The sequence below is a fragment of the Megalopta genalis genome, chromosome 5 (assembly GCF_051020955.1).
Source record: "Megalopta genalis isolate 19385.01 chromosome 5, iyMegGena1_principal, whole genome shotgun sequence".
Lineage (NCBI taxonomy): Eukaryota > Metazoa > Arthropoda > Insecta > Hymenoptera > Halictidae > Megalopta > Megalopta genalis.
In genome coordinates this window covers 19,573,495-19,595,099 of record NC_135017.1, presented here as the reverse complement: position 1 = coordinate 19,595,099, position 21,605 = coordinate 19,573,495, and the positions used below count along the sequence as shown (strand labels likewise).

The 21,605-nt window shown below is 42.1% G+C and overlaps 1 protein-coding gene across 6 annotated transcripts in view; it reads right to left on the bottom strand.

Moving 5' to 3' along the window:
• LOC117219778 (agrin) overlaps positions 1 to 21,605 on the bottom strand; it is an 846,148-nt gene that overhangs the window by 511,845 nt on the left and 312,698 nt on the right. For all 6 annotated transcript variants that reach the window (XM_033469208.2, XM_033469209.2, XM_033469207.2 and 3 more), the window contains one exon: positions 846 to 881. In XM_033469208.2, coding sequence (XP_033325099.2) covers positions 846 to 881 — 36 coding nt within the window. The remainder of the gene's footprint in view (positions 1 to 845; positions 882 to 21,605) is intronic.

Here is a 21,605-nt window from a genome sequence, read left to right as displayed (position 1 = left end):
GTGTGCGCGCGCGTGTGCACCGGCGACGAAGCGAACGTGATCGAGGTTGGTTGGTCAACGAAAAACGAAACGAAACAGAGCAGCGAAAGAGAGACAGAGAGAGAAAAGAGAGTAACGAACCGTTTCCATGAATCGGCCGTTCAATTAACCCGCTAAGATCCCGGACGTGTTCGCGAACGCGATGGCGTGCGATCGCTCCGATCCGAGGCAATTTTGAGTTATGCTCGCCCGCCCAGTTCGCGTAATTGAGTCGTGCTCGACTTTGAAAGACACGAGCCCACCCCCAGCCCTCCATTCGGGGGGGATAACACGTTCTTAAATATCGCGTGATCGCGGATTTCCGTTCGCCGATTCGCGATTTCGTCGACTGTTATTCCCGACGATCCTTTTTTCCGCCTCGCTCGCATGCCAGATCTCAACGTTCGTTGGACGTTATTGCTATAAACGAAGTGCATTCGTTTCTTCGTTACCGTCGCGCCGTTTTTATTGGCACGTCCAGCGCGTTCAGCGGCGAATATCGGCCACAAAAATGGCCACGATGTCGGAGTCCGTTAAAGCAATATATTAGGTCGAGTTATAAATAACTCTTTGTTCTTTTATTTTTATTTATTTTCGTTGGTTTCTTTTTTATTCTTTTTTTATTTTGGACCCTCGTTTATTTAGTGAAAGCGAAAACTCGTTTTAAAACTAGTTTTATTCGAGTCCGATATACGATATACAACGTAATCTTTCAATTTTAATTTTTTGTGATAAAATACTTCAATTTAATAATGTTTTACAGAGAGGTCGCTGCGGCGTGGCAATAAAAATCTCTTAACGAAACCGAATGCTCGATGAAGACTCACCCTCGATAACAGGTCGCTGTGGCTTGTAGGACATGTCTGAAAAGAGAAAGGATTAATATTAGTGAAATTAGTCACGGTATGTACAAATAAAAGGGTTAAGAATTGATTAGTGGGAGACGTTCGCTTTTAAGCGAGCATTAAACCACCGCCACGTGTCTCGTATACTCGACCTAAAATGTGTCTCGCTATCGTACAGTCGTTTAACATAGATAACGGTGCATTTATCTTGCAGAAATGTCAGCGAGAACGTCGGAATAAACCAGACTCGCAATCGCAGCTATCAGTTTCATTGCTGCATAATTTCCAAGGAGCATTTCGCAATCGTTTCAAACGATTGTTTCGAATAACTATCCTGGGCAATTGTTTCAGATAATTGTTTCAAAGAATTCTATCGAACGGTTATCTAATACAATTCTTTCAGATGTTGCAATTGTTTCGAACAATTATTTCAAATATTGTGATTATTTCGAACAATCGTTTCAAATGTTGCGATTATTGCAAACAATTATTTCTAATATTGTAATTATTTCAAATAATTATTTCAAGTATTGTAATTACTTTAAACACCTTTCCCAAATATTGTAATTGTTCTAAACAATCATTTCAAATATTGTAATTATTCCAAACAATCATTTCAAATATTGCAATTATTCCAAACAATCATTTCAAATATTGCAATTATTCCAAACAATCATTTCACTATTGTAATTATTCCAAACAATCATATCAAATATCCTAATTATTCCAAATAATCATTTCAAGTATTCTAATTATCTCAAACAACTATTTCAAATATTCTAATTATCCCAAACAATCATTTCAAGTATTCTAATGATCTCAAACAACTATTTCAAATATTCTAATTATCCCAAACAATCATTTCAAGTATTCTAATGATCTCAAACAACTATTTCAAATATTATACTTATTTCGAGCAACAATTTCAAACACTTATTTCCCACAATAATAAAATAAAATATATATTATAATTTAAAACAGCGCGTCAAATAGCATCATTAAAAAAGTGATCCCAGTTCCGGGAATAATTATGAATCGAAACAGCGTGTTATTTGAAGCATTATTACAAATACAACGTGGAACGTTTTTTACCGGCCCGAAGGAGACCGATACAAAACAAACAGACCGTTCGACCGGGCCAACCGGAAGTATCGTGTTGCACGCGCACGGTATGTGTGTACACACATATACCGACGCAACAAGAAAGAAGATTAAGTTAAATCCCCCCGGTGAAAAGGAGCTCCATTGCAAGATCCAACTACAATTTCGTGTTCGGGGCGTTATACTCCCCGGGTCACGAACTTTCGTCGACTTTGTCGCGGGCCCCGAGACAACTGTAATTAACGTCTAAGCGCTAATCAGCCCGATCCGAGGTTTCACGGGACAACGAGACTCGAGGCGGGAAGACTTACGTGAATCGAGGTTGAGGCGGACGGCGGCGCGTCGGTACAGGCCGGGCCGGGCCGGGCCGGGCCGGGGCAATTTCGAGGAGCAAATAACAGGGAAATTCAGGGTCCCCGGAGTTGCGCAACATGCTAGGCACTCCCTGACGTTCCTCTCGAGAAACTTTTAATTATCCTTTCCTAGGCTTCCTTTAATGAAGAGGTTCCGCATCCGTTGCGCCTGCACGTATGACGTTGAAAATAATTACAAGTTTCTGGATGAATTCCGGAACAAGGCGAGCACCGGCGACAACGACCACGTCGACAACGAGGACGAATGCTTACACCGGTGTGCACCTACTCGGCTGGTATCGATGTTCGCCCTCGTTACGTTATGGCCCGTATCATAGACACGCCGCGAACAATACCGCTCAACGGGCAGAATTTACGATGAGCCGCCGCGGCGGACCTTTCGTTATTTCCGGGGCCCGGAGGATCCCCCCCCCCCCCTGGTAAGAACCGGCAAGTTTCTTCGACCAGAAGCCCGCGAGCTTCTACCAGACCGCTAACTTTTCTCCGACACGGTCATTGTTATTAGAATACACAATAGGGATGAGAGGGGTGCGACAGCGTTACTCGCGTGGAGGTCAGAGTTCCCACGGCGCCCTGGCGAAATGTAACAAGTTCTGGCGAATAATGCGGCTCGCATGGTCGATAGTTTTCCTCCGCGTCGAAACGGTTATGCTTCCCCTCGAGGTAATCATTTTTCGAAAGTATTTTTATACTGTTGAACGTGAATAACAATCAAGGCTGTGGTCGCACGATGAATAAGCCCTTTTTCCTCTTTTAAGAGATTACCGGAACCGAGAAACCTGGGATCACTGCGACCGTGGAGAAAACGGTACGTCAGATGTACTGCGCCTATGTAATTGGCGAATTGTCCTCGAATTGACTTCGAATCGTGTCACGTGGCCATCAAATTGCCTTCGAATTGTCATAGAATTGCCTTCGAATTGTCTTCGAATTATCTACGAATTGTCTTTGAATTGCCTTCGAATTGTCTTCGAATTGCCTTCGAATCGTGCCACGTGGTCTCCGAATTGTTTTTGAATTGCCTTCGAATTGCCTTCGAATTGCTTTCAAATCGTCTTCGAATTGTCTTCGAATTGCCTTCGAATCATGCCACGTGGTCTCCGAATTGCCTTCGAATTGTTTTTGAATTGCCTACAAATTGTCTTTGAATTTCCTCCGAATTGCTTTCGAATTGCCTTCGAATTGCCTTCGAATTGCTTTCAAATCGTCTTCGAATTGTCTTCGAATTGCCTTCGAATCGTGCCACGTGGTCTCCGAATTGCCTTCGAATTGTCTTTGAATTGTCTTTGAATTGTCTTCGAATTGTTTTTGAATTGCCTACAAATTGTCTTTGAATTTCCTCCGAATTGCTTTCGAATTGCCTTCGAATTGCCTTCGAATTGCTTTCAAATCGTCTTCGAATTGTCTTCGAATTGCCTTCGAATCGTGCCACGTGGTCTCCGAATTGCCTTCGAATTGTCTTTGAATTGTCTTTGAATTGTCTTCGAATTGTTTTTGAATTTGCCTACAAATTGTCTTTGAATTTCCTCCGAATTGCTTTCGAATTGTCTTCGAATTGTCTTCGAATTGCCTTCGAATTGCCTCCGAATTGCCTCCGAATCGCCTTCGAATCTTGTCACGTGACCTCAGAATCGCCTTCGAATCGTGTCACGTGACCTCCTAATCACCATCGAATCGTGGCAAAAGAATAAAAAATAAAAAAAAGTCTAAATCACCGCGCGCCCGAAGAATCGCGACTTAGTATTCTCGGATTTGCCGGTTTCAGAATCCCGACAAAATCCGGCATCTTGGATCGCTCGGATGCTGGGGAACCCCGGCGACAACTTAATGTTTGTGTGTGCGTCCCGGGCTCGGCGTGCCGGCGGAAAAACAAGAAGGTCTTCCGGTGTGCCGGCGACAAATATGTATTTTCGGGAGCGAGCGAGCGTTATTGCGGCGCAGCTGCGGGCGGGACCGGCTGAAGCCCCGTCGACGTTGATATGAATTGCAACTAACGTACGCCGTCGGAACGCAATAATTCTTGCAATTAAATATACGTTACGGGGCCGGAGGATATATTTTTTTTTTTTAAGCGGCGCTGTTTTGTTGCCGGCTGGCCCGCCTGAATATATTAACGCGGAAATATCGTTCGCTCGCCGGTGTAATTCGTCACGCATATGCATTTACGGTAATCCACACACACACACGCACGCACACCGCCGCGGCGCCGCGTTCCGTGGGAAAACGATTTTTCGAGAGGGACAAATGCATTTTAAATTTCCGTCGTCGTGTTCGAAACGCGCGCGCGCGCGAGGGTAGCGCCGGAAAGAGAAACGTTTGGAAAAAAATATCGGCGGCGGGGGACGGATTAATATAAAAATCAATGGAACGGAAACGCGGCCGTTCAATCCGGCGAGAAACCGTCGAAATCTCGCCGCGGCCCGCCGAAAGACTGTGTTTGCCCGCCGGGGCCGAGAGAGTTTCGCGGAAACGAAGCGCGCGCGAGCTTCGGAAATTACTTGTTGTAATAACGATGTAATTACGCCGCGCGCAACGATTCATAAGGACTACGAGCACAATTTCGCATAGGTACGCGGCGGTCCCTCGATAACGGTCAAATTTTATTCCACCCCCGCGCCGGAAAACCGGGATTTCATTACCTACGCGAGATTGTTTCTTAATTAGAGTCGTTCGTCCGCGCGCGCGCGCGCTGCGGAATCAACCGGTTTTGCATCGTGATTGTCGCCGGATACGAGATGTTTCATTACCGCGGGACCGAAATTTAGGGGCGCGTTGGGCCCGCCGAATATTCGGCAACATCTCGACGGCCTCGCTCGGTTAGTGTTATTCTGATTTTTAAGATGACAATGGTGATTTTCATTTCTCCAGGCTATTTTGTGAAAAATGAAAGACTTGAACGCATAATTATTTCCTTTTTATGTATCTTCGAGTTTCATTGTATCTTCGAGATTTATTGTAAGAAGTACGAGTTTTAGAACTTCAGGAAAATTTTAACAATTTGATACTGTTTATGTGCTGTTTTTAACTTAATAAAATGATTGAGGAAAGAAAGAAGTTTCTGTTTGACTCTTCTTTACTGGAATCGATGAAGAAACTTTTGCTTTTGTATAAAGATTCGCTGTTTAATTATAAAAGTTGCGCAATGTTGAAGACTGTATAATGGAAAGATTGTTGGTCCTCGAGAATGTAGGATTAATTAATTTGAACTGTAACATGCGATGTAGGAATTGAAGGTAAGATGGGCCGAATGTGAAAGCTGGTGTAAAAGGAGGAAACATGTAATCCCAAAACAGTTTGGCAAAAAATAAATAACTCGGTTAAGATAGAATAAGAATAGTTGGAATAAAATATAGAATAAGTTACAAAAATTAATTAACTCAGTCAAGACAGAATAAGAATAAAAATATGTAATTGGAATTATATAGAAGAAGTTACAAAAGCTAAATAACTCAGTCAAAATAGAATAGGAATAATTTAAATAATATAGAATAAGTTACAAAAGCTAAATAACTCAGTCAAGATAGAATAGGAATAATTGAAATAAAAAATATAGAATAAGTTACAAAAGCTCAATAACTCATTCAAGATGGAATAAGAATAATTGGTATAATATAGAATAAGTTACAAAAGCTAAATAACTCAGTCAAGATAGAATAGGAATAATTGAAATAAAAAATATAGAATAAGTTACAAAAGCTCAATAACTCATTCAAGATGGAATAAGAATAATTGGTATAATATAGAATAAGTTACAAAAGCTAAATAACTCAGTCAAGATAGAATAGGAATAATTGAAATAAAAAAAAAAAATATAGAATAAGTTACAAAAGCTCAATAACTCAGTCAAGATGGAATGGGAATAATTGAAATAAAAAATATAGAACAAGTTACAAAAGCTCAATAACTCAGTCAAGATGGAATAAGAGTAAGAATAATTGGAATAATATAGAACACGTTACAGAAGCTAAATAACTAAGTCAAGATAGAATAGGAATAATTGAAATAATATAGAATAAGTTACAAAAGCTCAATAACTCAGTCAAGATGGAATAAGAGTAAGAATAATTAGAATAATATAGAACAAGTTACAAAAGCTAAATAACTCAGTCAAGATAAAACTAGGAATAATTGAAATAATATAGAACACAAGTTACGAAAGCTAAATAACTCAGTCAAGACAAAATAAGAACAAGAATAATTAGAATAACATAAAAGTGACAAGAACCAAATAGCTCAGTCAAGACAAAATCAGAACAAGAATAATTGGAATAAAATATCGAACAGAGCTTACAAGAACTAAGTAACTCGGCCATGAGAGAATAAAAGAATAATTCAGAAAAGAACAATACAGAATAAGTTATTCGATATCCGGGGAATTCATATTCCGCTGTAAAGGCCATCGGTCCGTGTTCCGCGGAAGCGCTACATTTACAGAACTTTTCTGCAATTGCTTTCGCCGGGTCGGCGCGCCCAGGAAGCATTCCGTTGTTTGAAATTTTTAATATCTATTTTCGTCGGTGGCCGTATCTGTCTCAATGGCTCCGTTAAACGTAGGGCCACGGTTCGCGGAACAAATAGCCGGCACACGGCGAAGTACGTTCCGCGGAACAAGCAATTACATATTTTCCAGACTTTAACGAATGAGCGTAACAACGTTTTGTACGCGGGCCGCGTACAATGCCGCGGAAAAATTCCTCGTTAAATAACTTTTTAATGAAAGCATTTCCACGAAATATCGCCACTAAATACGTATCGTTCTCTCCCGGCTCTGGATATTCCGTTCGGATCGCGTCGCGTCTTCCATGTCGAAAGCATCGGGCAAAAAATAAATAAAAATATTCTTTAATAATGCTCTGTAAACAAATTTATTCCGAGGATAATATTTATAGCAATTTTTCTTACGTGGATACAAAATAATTTACCCCTTGTGCAGACCACCCTTGCACATTTTAATACATTTTTCATCATTTTTATACGATGCTTCGAAGTGGAACACGTTTAATTAATGAATTAATATCGACTCGAATCGAAAAGATGAACGGAATCGGTTCGGCGTCGTTTCGGTCCGCAAATCGGCCCGAGGCTTGTCCCCGCTTTCTCGGCGAGAGAGAAAGCGGCGAGCGGAAATAAATCACACGTATTTATCAGCCGAATTTTATCGGCGAATCGTGAATCACGATTAATCGGCCGACAAATTCGAGCGGCGCGGCGGAACGCCGTTCGGACGGTTTTATTTCCGCTCTTAAGGAGATCGCGTTCGATTCCGAGGCGGCCGTTAAAACCGCGAATTAAGTCGCGCGGGGATTGAAACATCAAAAGAATCCAATATCACAAGCGAGATGATCCGGCGGCGAACTATTTATCGGCACTTAGGCGAAATTGCTACGGAGATCCGAGCAAGTCCTCCGGAAGCCGGGGCTCGCGGGACCGTGTGCGTGCGCCGGTGTGCACGTTCCCGTGCAGTTCGTGCCACGCGGCACTGCGAGAACCGGCGATATGTATGCAATCCGCCTCTATGAGAACTCATGCAACCCGATACCACGCCGATATTCCCCCTTTCGCGGCGCCGCGCCGCGCCGCACCGCGTCGGGGCTGCGGGTTGACACACATGGGGAACACGTGTTGCCACTCCCACAAACCGATTGATAACACAGTCGCAACCCGGACGTCTTTGCGCGGAGACGTCCTGCGTGCGACGTCCGGCTGCATGCGGCGGCTGCCACTGGCAACATCGCGCGAAATATGCACGGATAAATTTACACGACGCGGACACGCTCTTTCCTCGTCGCGGCGCTCTCTCGGAGCGGTCGATATTTTTGTTCGAAATGTTGTTCCTGGAACTTTTTTCTTCTTTTTTTTATTTGGTTTATTGATTTAGGTTTTTCTTTTTTTCTCGGATTTGGTCAGTGGCAATTAGCAGCCACTTGTGGGATTACTTAGAAAGGGGTAGCTACCCTTACGAAGAGGTGTATGTAGTGTAATGTATGCAATAGTTTTGCATTATATGTTTAAATTATGTTTTTAATTTTCCTGGAATTTATTCGATGCATTGTTCGATGAAAATTTTACTCAAAGAATTTGCTCGACGTATATATTATTTATATAATTTACAAAGGGGTTGCTATCCCTACAAAGGCGTACATGTAGTGTAATATATATACAATAGTTTTGCATTATATGTTTAAATTATGTTTTTAATTTTCCTGGAATTTGTTCGACGCATTGTTCGAAGAGAATTTTACTCGAAGAATTTGCTCGATATATATTATTCGGAGAGAATTTGATTCGAAGCATTTATTCGATATAATTATTCCTGGAATTCATTCGATACATTATACGAAGAAAATATTATTCGTAGAATTTATTCAAAATATTTATTCGCAGAGAATCTATTCGAAATATTCATTCATAGAGAATTCGATATATTATCCTCGAGTAAAATTGTATTCGAAGAATTAACTTGAGATATTATTTATAAAATATCATCGATATATTATCCGAATGCAATTTTACTTGAACAATTTACTCGAAACATATCAATTCGGATAAAATTTAATTCGAAGACGATTCAAATATTATTCGACGAATTTCTTCGAAGGACACACTGAAAATTAAATGTTCGAAAAAATGTCTTGCGCGAATATTAACAAGTACTTGAAAACACTGTTCCTTCATTAAAAAATGACTAAAGAACAAAATCAACGTCTAACTCCCGAATCTCCTGGTTAATGCAAGCAATTTTTATTCCGCATAAAATTGCATGTGGTCTAATTGTTTAGTTGCCGGAACCGGCTTGCCGCTAGTTACCCCGAGGGCTCTCGTAAATCACATTGTAGATGACAAATCTGTATGAGCCAACAAAGGAAAGTCGAAATTACTCCTGCGAACGAGGATCAGGGCGCCGCAATGTACACAGCCGCGCCATCTGCGCGGTGACAGGCCATCAAACGGTATCAGAATGTGCATCGTGCGCCTAGATAGCCGGTGCACCGGATATCCAAGGCGGTACGTGAAAAATTGACGGTGTCTTGTAAGCCTCGGGCTTACCACCGCATATATTGGTTTTGTCTGAAACGGCCGGAAAGTGTGTCAAAAGTCGTACGGCGATGCGGAAACTGGGTAGACAACCGCATTTTCCTTTACCGTGAAATTTTCAGAGAGAGAGAGAGAGAGAGAGAGAGAGAGACAGGCTTACTCGTTTCACAACTGCTGTAAAGCACGCGCGATGCGCGCCAATGACAGCAGGATTTCCCTCCCCCCCCCCCTCCCCCGGTCGAGATCGAAAAATACCGGCGGCAAGAAAAAAGCAAAAATCGCGACGAATATGAGCGATCGGAGTCACGAATCGCGTCGATATAAAATTCAAATGCAGATGAGAATGAAACAGGCCGGGATCACGGTGTCACGAGGACCTTTTTTTTTATTTCGCCATGTTGACAAGAGATTATACAGTGGGCTCGGTCATTCCGCGAACGGCGTTGTCGGATATTAAATGAATTATTAACCGGATTCGAGTTTGCCCGATTTTTTGGATGGTTCTAATTTTGTTTAACAACCGCTTATGCTGCACTCGAATTAATAGTGATCGCGCGGAGGATGTTTCGCGGAAAATAGAAAATTGTCCATGTTAATTGCAGGACGTACGAACTGGATGAAAATATATTATTTGTTTTAATAATTGTGATTAGTTGGAAATTATAATAAAGAATATATAATGGAATAAATATATGAAATATATGAAATATATATTTTTCTAAATATCCTTCTAAATATCGTATAATATATAATAAATAATTATCTTAATATATAATATAATATAATAATTGTCTTAATATATAATAAATAATAAATATCTATTCTAAATATATATAATCTATTCTTCTAAATATATTCTTTTCAAGACTTTCTGGTGCTGTATTTGACTTATCCATTTTTCGCTGTCTAGTAATAACACTTTGACAAACATTTTTTGATTTAATATTGCACCAGTTCACTTACAAAATAGTATAGAAATAGAATTACAAAATTTGAAACTGCCTATTGACAGATAAAGCGTGGACCTGTCTACGAAATAAATAAATATATGCATAAATAAATGATAAAATTGATAAAAGGAAATATCATACGAAGAATTAAAAAATGATAAAAATTATTATATACTGCGAGTGCGAAAAATCCGCATTCTATTTCAGCACCAGATAGAAAAAGAGAATAACCTGCATTTTTAATAGCCTGCAATTTGAAAGAACGATTAAATCGATCGAACGATAGCAAGAGGAAAATATAACAAATAAAAATGCTGGAGAAGCGAGGCTAGGAGAAGTATATCAAAAAGTTGGACAATTACGGGGGCTCGATTGCACGAACGGATCGGCGGATAAAATGCGGGGAAGACAAACAGGCGCGGTTTATTTGGCAAGAAAAATTGTTATTTTCGGTGGGTGGCACCTAAATCGAAAGGATTTACAACTGTATATGGAAACCGAGGGCCGGCCCCGTATATATCGAAGCTATTTTCGAAGGAAGAATTTCACGCGTCGTGCCCGCAGACGCGATATTTCATTCTCCTTTTTTGCATTCGACAGCAACGCCGGAGGTACGGCTCCGCTCCGCTCCGGCTCCGCTCGGCTCCGCTCAGCTCGGCTCGGCTAGAGGCGTCCGTGAGTGCGGCCCGCCGGAAATGGCGGTGAAGCACTTTCGATTTTCCGTTTCCTCCGTTTCTATGCCGAGGCGAAGACGAAACACGTGGTATGTATGTATACATATAGAAACCGATGGGTGTCAGGTGGCGCCATGAAAAAATATCAATCTGCCACGCGGGCGACTCGAGCGAACTATTATTGTACGCTCTTAGTTAATTATTGGGTCCAGTCAAGCGTATAATAACAATAATAGTAATAATAAAATCGTGAAAGGGAAAATACGAAATGGGGAATAATAATATATCAAAATATATTTGATAATAATATATAAATATATTTTATAATAATACATAAATATATTTTATAATAATACATAAAATAATAAGGAATAGGGAATAATAATATATATAAATAGATTTGATAATAATATATAAAATAATAAGAAATTGGGAATAATATATATATAAAAATATATTTGATAATAATATATAAATATATTTTATGATAATATATAAAATAATAATAAATCGATTTAAAGTGGCATCGTCTATTATTAAACAAGTCCGATACGTTTAATGTTCTAATTGACAAATTTGGCAAAACGCCAAATTACAGCAAGAGAAAGTAATAATAAAAAAACCTAGCAGAGAGTCACACGAACTATAAAAACATAAAATTAAAGATAAATAAGTTATACGTGAAATATAAAATTCGATTATGCCAAATTATGTCAACTTACGTGCGAAAACAGTCGCGACTAGGGGATCAAAATTACGGTAATTTCAATTTTAATCAGATCGTTTAATCGACGTTTTGAATTTCTGCGCGCACTCCTTCCCTTCTAATCGCACTTTCCTCCTGCCCAATACAAATAAATAAAGAAAAAAGAAACGAACGAATAAAATTGCCGGACGATTCAGCTGGAAACAGAGGGTTTCTCGAACTTCCCCTAATTCCCGTGAAAATGCGTACGCCGTTCTCCTTTCGCAGGTTCACGAGACGTCGGAACGGCGTGCAGAAAAAGAAAACTGATCAGCGAAACGTAATATCGCGAGGGGCTTAATCGGACAGTGAAATTTTTGGGGGAAAGTATGGAACGTCGACGGGCGACGGCAACTATCGAAACTCGGTCGTTACCTCTCTCGCGCGGAGCCACGGGGACGGGAAAGCGTGGAAAAAGCTGTTCGATCGGGGCCACTCGTGCCGGCGATTGATTCTCCCGATATTTCAGTGGAAACTTTGCTCCCGATCGAGGCGCGGCGAAAAATGAAGAAAGTTTCTTCGCCGGCTCTCTCCTCGCTCACGTCTTTTCCCCCCGTAACTGTGCCCACGTGCGCGATATACCTGGCCCCGATTCCTCGTCCGCGTTCACGCGCTGCCGCGTGTCTCCGACGATTTTCTGTATCGGCTCGAAACGCTTCGTTCCATTAACGACGGCCGAACGCGCGTCGATTTGCGAAATCGTGCTCGTCTAATCGTCTAGTCGCGCTAATCGTTTGCTGGTCAAAACGATTGGGACTGATACCGTCGAGACAACGTCGGCTTCACCGACGCCAAATTCTGTGCAGATAACGCTGATATAGTTAGTTATAATTAATTTGATGCGTCCGTGGCGAAATTGGGCAATTACAATTTTAAAGAGCGTAGAGGAGGAAAGCAATTTATTGCTACTATATTATTGTAATTTATTGCTATTATTTTGTTGCTAGTATTCTTAAACAGTTACGGTGATTAAAGGAAGAATTGATTTTACTCATTTTGTTTCTTCTATGCTTTGCAATTTATGCGGACGATATTTATTTCGCATTGAAATTCGCGGTCTAGTTGCAACGTTCAAGACATCGGTTCAAGTAGTCGCGACTAGCAATGGTCAGACGCGCGCCCTTAATTCTCACATTCGCTGGTGATACTTTCGACGTTCGACAAATTTTTTAACGTTGATACACAATCGTTCGGCGTCTACAGAATTATTAAAATATTAATTAAGTAATATAAATATATATTATATATATTATTACACATGTAATATAAATATTAATTAAGTATTAATTATTTCGATACTTTATTTGTATAAATATATTTCCTTTCCTTCCTAATTTATTTCTTCGAAATAATTAATACTTTATTTATATAAATATACTTCCTCTCCCTTTCTAATTTATTTTTTCGAAATAATTAATACCTTATTTATATAAATATACTTCCTCTCCCTTTCTAATTTATTTCTTCGAAATAATAAATACTTTATTCCTTCAGAATAATTAACACTTTATTTCTTCGAAATAATTAACGCTTTATTTCTTCGGAGCAACAATTTCTCCTCGTCTCGTACACGATCGAATCGGTAATTCGAGGGCGCAGTTCGCCGTAAAATCGGCCACGATCTGGCGCGGTAAGCTCGTGCAACAGTTAAAAATGCAATAAGGACGCGCCGCGAGAACCGGGAATCGCGCGGAAACAATGGCGCGACACGGTCAGCCGCTCGGGTTTCGGCCGAGAAGAAGTAGAACGGAAGTTGGCTGCCGCTGAGAAGGAGGACTGTCTGGAAAAGCCCTGTCAGGGAAGCTGACGTTTAATTTAATAAATGCCGCGTCGTCGCGTCGCGCTGTTTCTTTTCCCTTCTTTTCGTTTGCGAGAGGCCGCGGCGGGGGCGTTTCCGCGCCATTTCCTCTCCGACGCTGGCAACTGCCGTTCCGACGCCGTGTAAAATTTCTTCGGAAAAACTGTGCGAGCCAACGCGCAGCTTATTAAGGCCGTCGAACTCCCGTAGACGGAACTTTCCACGGAGTTTGTAATTTCTGGCCCCTGCTCTAACACCCGCGTTTCCAGTTTACGCGTCCCCGCTCCCCCCTCGCGTTTCCCCCGCGCCGTCGCCGACGAGACCGTGAAATCGCGACCTCTTACCCCCTTCATTGGTTGTCCTAAGCGAGCGAACGACGTTGTTCCCCGTTGCTCGGTTTACAGACACGAAGGCCGAAGCAAGGATAGTTTTGCGAAATCACGTTTGGTTCTCTCGCTTTCGAGCTTTCTTCGATCGAATCGATGAGTTTTCGATCGATCGGATCAATTTTGCCACCGAATTTCGAGTCAGCGTGACGAAATCAGCGGGAAATTATGTGCAACATATCGTACATGACGAGCATAATTGTACATGATACGGTAATGTCTCTCTAACTGACGCTCGGATTTTCCACAAAAGTGGACAATTTGGGGAGAGGAGATACGATTATTCGAGCCTTGCAGCTCGTTTTTATAGTTATTGATAATCGGTAATTCTAAAAATCGAGCCGCAAGGCTCGAATAATCGCGTCTCCTCTTCCCAAATTGTCTATTATAGTGCATAACTTGGGCGACGATTAGGGAGACATTACTGTAGATTTTCCTGTAAATTATTTATCGATTATTCGAGCCTTGCAGCAAATTTTTTAACGAGATCCTGAAATGAAATAAAATTTCGTACGTCTTCAGAATAATTTTGATGAGACTGAACACAAAATTAGACACTTTCAATCCGTGCTAAATTTTGATTCTTAAAACATCTCATTCTTTCGTTTCGTTTACTTTTCAATAAAAGAAAATGTTTCGCGAAAATGGGTTGTACTTAGGAATTTTTATCTCGGAAACCATCGATCGTATCGAGACGCAGCTTTTTTAGGTTTACCTAGAAAAGATACAGCTTTCTAAGTAAATTTTGATCCGATTGAGAAATCGTTTTCGCAACGTTCAAAATTATAAACAAATTCTTATCTTTTAATTACAGGCTCGAGGTCGCGTCTCTAAAAATCCGCAAAAAATACTATCGTATTCCTCGGACTTTTCTCTATAAATACATATTTTTTATAGGATAGTGCGACGCGTATTAAACTCGCAGCGAAGCGCCGAAGGCGACGATGCGTGGACGAGCAACGATCAACCCTTATTATTTTAGTAAACTCGAATTAGCATCGTCCACACCCGCGCAAAAATTCCGCCGCCCCTCTCTTGGCCAACGACGCATTTTTATCGCAATATCGTCCCGACGACTCGACGTTGCCCCGTCGAATCGACGAGCCGAGCGAAGCCGCCCTTTCAAGGAACTCTCGCGAGAAGAGATAAAGAATCGCGTCGGCGATTAACATAAATACGCGGGAGGCATGGTATCGCGGGGGTGTGCCGATTACCTGGTCGCGAGCGGGAATAAGGGAACAGGGGCGGCCACTTTGCCGGCGGGGCGCAGTAAATGGTGTTCCCGGGCGGGGATCCGTAATGGGAAAACTATTCGACGCAAGTAATCGCAACAAAAAGGGCTCGGATTCCTGCAGGAAATGATCCTGGAAAGGACTCTTGGAACGGAGCTTCTTACCTGATACGGCCAGCTTTTTCTCGCCGCGAAACTTTTCGAGTTTCTCAAAGCCCCGGGACGCGGTTCGGGAGGGCGCGAAAGCGAACGGCCGGGAACGGGGAACCGTAATGGAGCAGCCCGAACGAACGGAGCCGCCAACGGGGAAGAATCGGCGGAGGGAGAGGAGAGGAGGGAGACGCCGATGGGCCAGAGAGAAACGGGGAGAGGCCGTGAGAGAAGGAGTTAGCGGGATTTATCGGTCTCGGACTTATTAACTCCTACGGCGAAGTTAACATTAATCTTGACTCGAACTCGGTAACTCGCGAACAATCCCGATCGCGACCGATTGCTGCGACCTTTTTCCCTATTGGCTGCCCTCCCCGGGCCCCCCGCTACGCCCCAACGGGAATTCGCTGGAATTCTTTGGGAGACCGATGGAAACCCTATCTCTCCCCAGGCAACTTTCATTGTCCTGCTACGGACGTCGATGCTCCCGTACCGTCGCGCGGCCTGATACTTCGATGATCCGCGCGGATTTCATTCGCAATGACTATTTTCTTTTCTCTTCTTTCTCTTTTTCTTCTTGATAGAAAGGAATCGGAATATTTGATGACGATCGTAAGTCGACGTTTCGAGCAGTCGCACGCGAGTCGAATACGTATTTGAAATCGTCTTCGAATGATTCAATTATGTATTCGAAATCGTCTTCGAATTTTTCGAATACGTATTCGAAATCGTTTCCGAATTTTTCAAATACGTATTCGAAATCATTTCCGAATTTTTCAAATACGTATTCGAAATGGTTTTTAAATTTTTCAAATATGTATTTGAAATAGTTTCCAAATTTTTCAAGTATATATTTCAAATTTTCAAGTATAGAATTGTATAATTGTATAATTGTAAGTATAATTGTATACTTGTAAGTATAATTGTATAATTGTAAGTATAATTGTATAATTGTAAGTATAATTGTATAATTGTAAGTATAATTGTATGTATGATTATATAATTGTATAATTGTAAGTATAATTCCGTAAGTATAACATTCTGCATAGAAATGCAGAGAAATTGCGATAGATATAAAAAAGATGTTCGACGTCGAATGCACGTTCGAGAAAGCAAAAAGAAAGATCGATCAGGCCGGTATTATTCGGAGAAGCTAACAATATTTCGGAAAAGTACAATCGAATCGCCGGCATAACAAGGACAAACAGAGTCCGCTGCTTGCTTGATCGGTCATGCAAATCGATATAGACTACTCCGAGATTATCCGTGCTATCTAACCGGAGCTACTCTGATCTGTGTTGATTCGAGCGATCCCGATCAGCAACTTCGAGAGAGAGAGAGAGAGAGTGTGTCCCTCGACAGCGTTCCACTGTATAAACTTCAATGACTGTCACAGCCTAACGCTCCACCATGACACGTCGCGATCACTAAGACTGACGACGTTCGTTGCAACAGATATTACGATTACAGTCGCTAAAATCGAAGTAATTTGTATGAAGCAACATAAAATAGCTGCCGAAATTCAGTTAGAAACGAACGTTTGACATTGATGATTATGGCATATGATTACATTAAATGATTACATTGATGATTGCATCGGTGATTACGTTGATGATTACATTAAATATGAAATGCATACTTCGTTCTATAATTTTACTATAAAATCTATGCATTTCGTGTTTAACAATCTATCACAAAACGTGTAATTAATAATGATGAATAAAAAATAATATTATAATATATTCCTGTCGCAACGACACGCCCTAAAAAAAAAAGAAAAATAGACAGAGAAAGAAGAAGAAGAAAAGGAAAAGAAGATGGAAACGAAAAGGAAAAGCGAGAGGAAAAAGAAGAAGAAAAAAGAAAATGAAAGGGAAAAGAAAGGGAAAAGAAAGGGAAGGAGGAAAATAAAAAAGGAAAAGCAAAAGAAAAAGAACAAGAGAAAGAAAAAAGGAAAAGAAAAAGAATAAGCTCAAGAAAAAAGGAAAAGGAAAAGAATAAGCTCAAGAAAAAAAAAGGAAAAGAAAAAGAATAAGCTCAAGAAAAAAAGGAAAAGAAAAAGAATAAGCTCAAGAAAAAAAAGGAAAAGAATGTAGAAAAACACAACAAGAAAAAGGAGGAGGAAGTTGAAGAAAAAGAAAAACTAGAAGAAAAAGAGAAGAGAAAAAAGAGAAGAAAAAGAAAAAAGAAAGAAGAACTAAGATAAAAAGAGCACGAAAGAGAAAGAAACGTCGACCAGAGAAGCGTTCCTCGAGCGGAGTCATCCGCGGATCAATTACAAGGTCGTCGAGCAAGGCTGATCCCGTTAAAATCCGTTTACCCGGGCGTCTCGTAAACCGTCGGGTCGTCCGGGGACGACATAGGAAGTTCGGGCGATCCTCTCGCGGTATTAAAGCTGCGTACACACCGAGCATCGCCGCATGCCGGAGGAAAGTCCCTTGTAATTTATGTGGAACAAACGCGAGCGAGCGAGCGAGAGCGAGCAAGCGAGTTTACGGGGTGGGTCGGAAAGCGGGGCCGGATAAGGAGGCGGATGAGATATTTCCGGCCTTAATATGATCGGCGACGCCCTTAATCTCGAAACCCTGGGACCAGCTCGAAGCTGTGGCGCGCGGCGAGCAAGGTTGCCTGAGAACGAGGACGAAACGGCGGAATCGCGGGAAACGTTCATAAAGGCAGATGCGAACACGTGCCTTACATACTAAATCCTCATCCTGCGCCAAAGCCCCGGCACTGCATGTTCCGCGCGGGGTCTCCTCCGGCGTTCCGCTCCTCCACATACACCCCGCTTCTCCTCTCTCTCGCTCTCTCTCTCTCTCTCTCTATCTCTCCCCTGGAGCTAAGGCGTCGAAAGTTATCCCCTCGAAAGTTATTAGCTGCACCGATGAGCAATTCGCCATTCTTTCCGGCATGGCAACGGCGCAGTTTAAATTAACCCTTCGCGGGCCGGCGGTTTCGCTGTGTAACCAACGGTTTATTGAGCTTTTTCACGGAGAGCGGTGCTCCCGGACCGAAACGAAATTACTTTTAGTTGTTTACTTGTAGAACTCTCTTCCTACCTTCGCCACAAATAATTTCATTTAATTGAAAGGGGGGCTGCTGCCGATGTTTTTTCCGCCGCGCTGTTTGCGTTTGTACTTTGTCGGCGCGCCGGCGATCAGCGCGCGCGCGCGCACGAGCGCGAAACGTCCTGTTCTTTCGGCTATTTTTTTTTTTGCGAACGGTTCCACGAATTTGTCGGTACGACGATCGGAACCCGGCCCAATAACCTCGCGATACGGAAAAGACTCCCCGGTGTGAGAATAATTTATCACAATTTATTGGAATTTTATGGTCGCCGGACTCGACGCCGAGTGGCTTTCGAACGGGACGTTTATTCGTTCTCATTTGTTTCGTTAATAATGACTTGCTGATATTTTGTCAAACGCGAAGCTTCAAGTTCTCCAGGAACGAATATTAATTTTGTTGCACAAGTGAGGTGAAGTTTATTTTATTTTAACGCTGTATTTACCGCCGCTTTTTTTTCTAGTAATTATTTTACTAAATTAATAGCTGAGAATTTCTTGAAAAATCGTTTCACTAAATTATTTGCAACAATTATAATTTGAAATAAAAGGCCCAGGTTCCTTCGGATGCGGCACAAATATTAAAAAGCGCATATTAATAATCTTATGTTAAAAAACCGTGTTCACACTTTGTTCAATTTTGTCATTTAAAATTGCTCAAATCACCAAAAAATTCAACGATGTCTCGCAATCCAGAAATGAGAGGTTCCTGGGGTTACTCGAAGCAACTTTCTCCTTAGCGAAAATGCAATCCGCGGCTTCGTTTACGAGTTATTAACGAAAAACGGTGACCAATGAGACGCGAGACGACCGAGCCAACGAGCGGTCGAGGCCCAGTAGCGTTCATTGGCTCAGCCGCCTCACGGCCGCGCCTCCCGCCAGGCTGATCTCGCGTCTCATTGGTCACCGTTTTTCGTTAATAACTCGTAAACGAAGCCGCGGATCGCATTTTCGCTAAGGAAAAAGTTGCTTCAAATCACCTCAGAAATCATCCTCTCCCAGATTGCGAGACATTATCGCGACATCCTGTATAATTTCCAAGAATTTCACAATCGCATTAAAATCTGGCAATCTCGAATAATGTTTTCAGTCGATCATAAAGTAAAATCAACAATTTTCGAAGCGATCGCGGAGATAAATTATCGAATGAAATAACGTGTTGTCTAAAATAATATTTTACATAACGTCGCGCGTCCAGGTGTGATTTCCACGTGCAAATGTATTACGAGATAGAGCGCGTTGAATTTCATCGTCTATGGGAAATGTTCCATCAATTTTCCCGGCGTTCGGTTCGCACACTCGAAGAGATTGAACGAAAATACAAGGAAATTCTTTTCCGCAAGACCGACGGAAAACCGGCGGACGCGGCGCGTCCGATTTTGTTGACAGTCTCTAGTCGAGATGTGTGCCGTTGAATCATTCCGAGTTTTGATATTGGCCCGTCGCTCGCTGGACCCAGCACACACGCCGCAAAGTGGCCGGATAAAATTTATACCTCGTCATCCGGCGGTATCATCGCCTGTATCTGCGGCGCGTATCAACTCGTAACACAAATCTTCCACTGTTCAACGATATACGATTCATTTCGGTACAATTCGTCAATGTCCGGTCGTCCTTGTTCCCCTAACTCGATGCTCGTCGAGTGTGTTACACGGAATGGAAACGCCATTAGTCAGACCGCCCTATGAATCGTCCGGTTCCTTCGCTTTTTCATTCGAAATCCGTGAATTCGTTTCCTTGTTTCGACGATCTTCGGTAATCCTTTGGGCGCGCGACTTGAGTCGAAACGGCGGGCAAAGATCCGACGAAAGATATTCAGAAATTTGAGTAGAAGTGTTCTTTCACAGAGATCTAAGCGAAGATATATGTTTATTCACAAGAGTTTGATTGAAAATATTGTTTCGGAAAGATCTAACTAAAAATATTTTTTCAGAAAGATCTAACTTGAAAATACTGTACCATAAAAATCGAATAAAAAATATTCTCTCGCAAAAATATAACTAAAAATATTCTCTCGGAAGAATCTAACTAAAAATTATATTTCACAAAGGTCAAATTAAAAGTATTATTCCAGAAAGGTCTAACTAAAAATATTCTTTCACAAAGATCCAACTTAGAAACACTGTTCCACAAAAATCTAACTAAAAATATTCTCTCGCAAAAATCTAACTAAAAATATATATTCTTTCGCAAAGGTCCAGCTAAAAGTAATATTTCAGAAGGGTCTAACTAAAAATATTCTCTCGCAAAAATCCAACGAAACGGATTCTCTCGCAAAGATCAAACCAAAAAATTATTCTTTCCGAATATTCTTTATCGAGAGCACCGCTCGAAATAAAAAGAGAGAAATCTCGGGCGAGTTCGAAAATCGCAATAAAAGACCAAAACAAGGACCCTGTTACCTTGGAGTCTTGAAAAGGGAACGCGGAAGCTCGGCAAAGCCGTATGAAAATCAAGCGTGCGCCGAGAGTCAAAGACTCATTGGCGACAGGAGAGGACGCGGGGAGACGCGTCGTCGGTTAAATCGAATTGAAAAAAATCCCGGTGAAAATACGACATCTGACGAACGTAGCGCCCCCTGCCCCCATCCCCGAGGGGGGACGGACGGACGAGAAGGGGTCTGGGTTCCAGGTGGCTGGCGGCACGGGGTACGTCGAATTCCTACGTGGACGGTGTGGACGTCGAGGCCGGTCGTCGCAGCGAATGTATTGTCCGATGGACAATGCGGCGGTTGATTGCGAAGCGGTCGGGCGAAAACTTGACCCGAAAATAAACCGAATCGCTCAAACGCCCCTGTCGACCGCTGCCAAATGCAGCCACTCGGAATACCGTAGGACTGCCGCGCCGCGCCGGGCCCCGATCCGAGTGCTGCCCGGCCAGAGAACTTGGTATTTTTCAGCCGCGGAGAGACAGACATACAGCTTCTCTGTCCATTGTGAGAGGCCATCGTTCACCGAAGCACACCGCTGATATCGGGTGGGACCGGAAATCGCACGGGAAAACGTGCATGCACGATGGCCCGCGCCGCGCCGCACCGCGCGAAACCCCCGTCTCCTCTTTTCACGGAAAAATCTCTTCTCTCTTTGTTTTCGATCGCCTCGCCCTCTCTCTGACACTCTCGCGCACTCCGGCTCTCTCGCTCTCTCTCTATATTTTTTTGCTCTTTTATTTGGCTCTCGCTCGCTGTCTTGCTCTCTCTCGCTCTCTCCATTTTTCTTGCACTTCTCTCTCGC